Here is a 4,799-nt window from a genome sequence, read left to right as displayed (position 1 = left end):
AAGCGGTACTCATTGTCATTAGGCATTAATTTACAAATTATTTCGAGATCTTAAAACTCTCAAACAGTGGCGACTCTGAAAGAAAGCGGTATATAATTGTGGAAATCGTTACCATGAAAGCCAAAAAAAAATCTTTACGACTCCCAACGCGTGCGTTAAATTTACTGCGAAAAAAGTTGTAATTGAATGTACGCAGCGTACATTGTACGCTGTATATCAGACCTAAGAGATTCTTGTGTTGACTCCATACCGAATGGGTCTGAAAATCTCAAATATCATAAACGATATCAAAGATTTGTATGTATACGCAAAGCTATTTCAGTTTCATTTCCCTGTTGAAACAATTCAGTTATTCAGTTAATCAACTATTAATGGTGATGGTGATCAAAAGTAAAGAGCTCGTCTTTACGATCGGCCATAGTACATTTTTAAAGTCACTATTGTGACCGATCACAGATCATACACGCCAATTGAAGAACAGTGATACAATGTCTTTAGATCGGTGTACAGAAATTGTCGAGACAAATGACCTGACGTCACATATCGCTCAAAGTTGTCAGCTGGAAAAGATGCCGTATCCCAAGAGAGTGTTTTTAATAATAGGCAGTGAATTCTGTGAAAGATTTTGTTTCGGCACAATGAAAGGTGAATGAAATATTTAGTATGAACGGAATATGTAGATCTGTTCCATCGTAAAAAACGAACTTTGCCGGTCCGAAAACAACCCATTTCACCAATCGTAGATATATAAATTTATACAGTCACAGCATGAATTTCACTGCCTCGAACTGTCGATGTCTCGTTCTTTTTTCGTGTTGGTTTCTGTTAATGACGTTACGAAATGACTTTGCAACAGGCCTGTAAAATTAACATTTTCAACCGAAAATTATGAAAGATAGACAGAAATTGCAAGTAGAGTGATGGCACTCGGCGTCATGACCGGACTGGTTACCTGACTGTCAGATTCAGATTCACAGTTTTATTATAAGAATAAATTATAAACTCGGGCTTATAATAAAAATAATATTTAAATCGACAAGAGTTTAGCCTAAGGCTTAAGCTAAAAAAGTCTTTTTGGTGAGTCGTCAAGGGATTGGCAAGGAGGGATTCTTTTGAATTTCGACTGACCGAAATCGGCGCTATTTTTTCCGGGACTTTTTTATATGTGCCTAGTTAGGCCTATAGGCCACAAAACCAGTCTCAGATATTTTTGATCTTCCTTACCTGGGCGGTTGTAAAGCTAAGGTCCTCCACATTCATAATAAGTAATAATTTAATCAAAGAATTGCATTAGGGCGGCTTTCCAATTTAATTTACGTCAGCGTGTTACCTGACTGTCAATACGGTGATCGGCTATCTCTTAAACGACATCCAAAAATTTGTATATGAGAAAAACGAAGAAATAACAAGTAAAAAGAAAGATTTTCGGTCGGTCATTTTCGTTTTGTGACACAGAGCAGTGTTCGGTTCCAACAGTACGAATAGTTCTATGGTTGATCCCGATTTTCAGGTGAATTCATTTTTGTAATGTTGCCAATCATCATATTTTCTTGTAATTAATGCTGTTGCACCTGCTAAGTTTGCGTAAGGCAAGTGCAAATAACATGAGGAAAATATTGATTGGATTGCTTCTTATCTTTGCTCTTGCACTTGCCTTCAAGGAATCGAATTCAAAATATGTCCAACATAACGAAACTAAATTCACCAGAATGTAGGGACTTAACAGCACATTTAACTTCAATGTTTATATACTTTGAATAACTTAACGTAAAACTCAACTTTCCAGCTGTTCTGGCCCTATATTTAACAAACCATCTAGACTACAGCGAAGACGATTCAACCATAGTTTTTACTGCGTTTTCGATGGCCGTCTACTTCTTTTGTATTTTTGGTGGCATTTTGTCAGACGTTTGGATGGGCAAGTTCAAGACAATTTTAGTTACGTCCATTGTGTACGCCATCGGCACCATAATTGTGTCGTTCAGTTCAATTACGAATTTCATTCAATCGCCAAAAACCACTTTGATCATTGGTCTTCTGCTCATATCAACTGGTAGCGGTGGCATCAAATCAGCAGTTTCACCATTTGGTGGTGATCAGTTTTCCGTTCCGGAGCAAGCAGTGCAAATTACTCAGTTCTTTTCAATGTTTTACCTTGTTATTAACTTGGGTCCACTAATTTCCAATGTAATCACACCGGTTCTAGCACACAGTGTTCATTGCTTCGGAAATGATGAGTGCTATCCGCTAGCTTTCGGCTTTCCTGGACTGCTAATGATCCTAGCTATTGGTAAATTGAACCTGGTTGATCACGGTCACAAAGTAAATTTGAATTTTCTCTTGAATCTTTCAGTATTGTTCGTGTGCGGATCATGTTCATATACATATAAGGAGCTTCCTTCCGAGAATGTTATCGTACAAGTAGTTAAATGCATTACGGTAAGTCAATGACAAGGCAGCCAAGTAATTCCATGTAATTTTCCTTATTTTTATCTCATCCTCCCAGATTTAAAAAAAATCTCTTTTGCTAAATGTTAACATATAACGGAAGAAAAAAGACACTTCCTCGTGGCGACATCGTGACAGAATTCTCGAATAGTTGTGTACTTTTGACCTTTTTTATGGGTTCGCTTCGGAACTTTCAGGATTATGGGGGTGAGGTTAGTTCATACAATTCCATCAATCCTCATGGTTCTATATCCTGCAACTTCCCAGTTCAAAAACTTCAGAATTTAGACGGATTTTTCGACTTCCTTGGGTTTCGTTAACGACTTTGATAGGTTCCACAACACCACATGGTCCACCATTTTCCCTGTTCTAGAACTGTAGGATTTTGACGGATTTTACCGATTTTTTCGGTCCATTTCTGAACTTTTACTATTTTTGAGGTTAATAATTTTTTGTCAATTACTTAGCCAAATGGAATACAAAAGTAACTATTGAGGTAAATTGGTTGACTCAAAAGCTTATACAACTGCTGTGTCGTTAACTGTAAAGTCCAGAAAGAACCCTGAGGTGTTATAGTTTGACTTTTTTCGACAATCTTGCTCATTTTCCAACAAAACATTTTTGAAATATTAACATTTTTTGCTACTTCCAATCCTATTCCTAACTGTAGCTGGAACCCCACTGAGACTTCCTTTAAAATGTCTGTTCCTCAAAGATACACAACACATACCTATGGGCCTCTATGAGAACTTCGAGAAGCACTGGCAAAAAAAAATCACTGGGACCCCAATCCTAACCTGCCATCTTTGTTCTTGGAATAGCCGTCTGAATGAGGTGTCAGCAACATATTCGTTCAAAGTTAACTCTTATTTTTACCATTTTTCCAATCAGTATGCTATCGTAAAGAAAATTCGAGTTGGTCGTTCGGGTCCACGCAAAAAGCTCCTAGACTATTCACTTGACAAATATGGCAAAAGTTTGGTCAACGATACGAGGGCTGTTATTGGAATATTTGTGCTTTACTTGCCATTGCCATTATTTTGGACATTACATACTCAGCAAGGCTCTCGATGGACATTCCAAGCGAACGCAATGAATGGTGACCTGGGATTCTACGAAATCACAGCTGATCAGATGCTTGTTGTGAATCCACTTTTGATACCAATTCTCATTCCACTGTTCAACTACGTGATCTATCCACTTGTCAGTAAAATCGGCATCCGACGACCACTGCAAAAGATGGCAATCGGTATAATATTAGCCGCAGTGTCGTTTGTATTTGCGGCTCTAGTTCAATTCCGTATCGAATCACTGCCAAAGAAGTCTGTACACATGCTGTGGCTCATACCACAATACATCGCAATGACAATGGCTGAGGTTATGTTCGCCATCACAGGAATTACGTTCTCGTATGAAGAAGCACCGGAAACAATGAAATCGGTTCTTCAAGCACATTGGCAGTTCATCGACGCTTTTGGTAATTTAATTCTAATCATCATTGTTCAATTCGTTAAGTTTCAATCGCAAGCATACGAATTTCTATTTTATGCTTGTCTCTTGTTTGTTGATGTGCTCCTGTTTATAGTGTTCGCTCACAAATACAAAGCTAAGGCCACTAGGGATTGTGAGAAGCGACACGCAGTTTTAGATGAATAAAGACGAAAATAAACGTAAATTTTCAAGTATGAATCTAATTAATTTACTCGTATGAGACTCGTGGGGTTTGTAGGGTACACCGGTACACCAATAATTGGGGGCCTTGCCGATGAACCCGACCTATTATAATTATTTGGATCACAAGGTATGAATGTAAATAAATCCAATAATTTAGTCCGCTCAGATGACAATCGTTACACTTTAGCAACGGACTCCGGGCCGTATCCAGCTGGGACGCTGTACCTCCTCTGGGATTTTCATTTTTTTAAACCTTTTCTTAATTTTTTTTTTCATATAAAATTATTTTGTTGTCGTTGCGCCCCTGCTGACTTTGGAGTCTGACCCTGAACGGACTATAACAATAGAAATGGTGGAATGTACCACAACAACACATCAAGTTATCACACCATTTTTCGAAACAAAAACACCATGACAGTTTAATGGAGAACATTTCCATTTTCTTACCTTCATGGGAAATTTTCTCGCCTGTCATCAGACAAAACATCAACAAAAAACGTCAACAGAAAATAAGTCTATTAACGCCGCACGCATAAAACATGTTTTACTCACAGCAATACCAGAAAGTGAGTTGTTACTTTATTGACATGAGTTGTTTGCCGGGGCTCTAGGTCAAAATAACCCCAAAAAATATCGAATATCGAACTACTACCAAAATACCAACTCCATAATAACTA

At 37.9% G+C, this 4,799-nt stretch overlaps 1 protein-coding gene across 1 annotated transcript; it reads left to right on the top strand.

Annotated features, from left to right (window-relative positions):
• Positions 1-352: 352 nt before the first annotated feature.
• LOC119074013 (solute carrier family 15 member 2-like) lies at positions 353-4,113 on the top strand. Its single transcript, XM_037179948.1, has 4 exons — positions 353-645; positions 1,787-2,290; positions 2,354-2,439; positions 3,340-4,113. Exons 1-4 carry the CDS (start codon positions 489-491, stop codon positions 4,102-4,104), a joined length of 1,512 nt encoding a protein of 503 aa, XP_037035843.1. The 5' UTR covers positions 353-488; the 3' UTR covers positions 4,105-4,113.
• Positions 4,114-4,799: the final 686 nt, after the last annotated feature.

The sequence above is a fragment of the Bradysia coprophila genome, unplaced genomic scaffold (assembly GCF_014529535.1).
Source record: "Bradysia coprophila strain Holo2 unplaced genomic scaffold, BU_Bcop_v1 contig_138, whole genome shotgun sequence".
Lineage (NCBI taxonomy): Eukaryota > Metazoa > Arthropoda > Insecta > Diptera > Sciaridae > Bradysia > Bradysia coprophila.
This window is presented reverse-complemented; position numbering and strand designations above follow the sequence as displayed.

Bases quoted from the DNA above. Each gene is read 5' to 3' on its own strand.
- LOC119074013 (XM_037179948.1), top strand. From the start codon at position 489: ATGTCTTTAGATCGGTGTACAGAAATTGTCGAGACAAATGACCTGACG. The intron at 646-1,786 runs GTGAATGAAATA...TCAACTTTCCAG, and splicing joins TTGTTTCGGCACAATGAAAG to CTGTTCTGGCCCTATATTTA. The intron at 2,440-3,339 runs GTAAGTCAATGA...TTTTCCAATCAG, and splicing joins AAGTAGTTAAATGCATTACG to TATGCTATCGTAAAGAAAAT.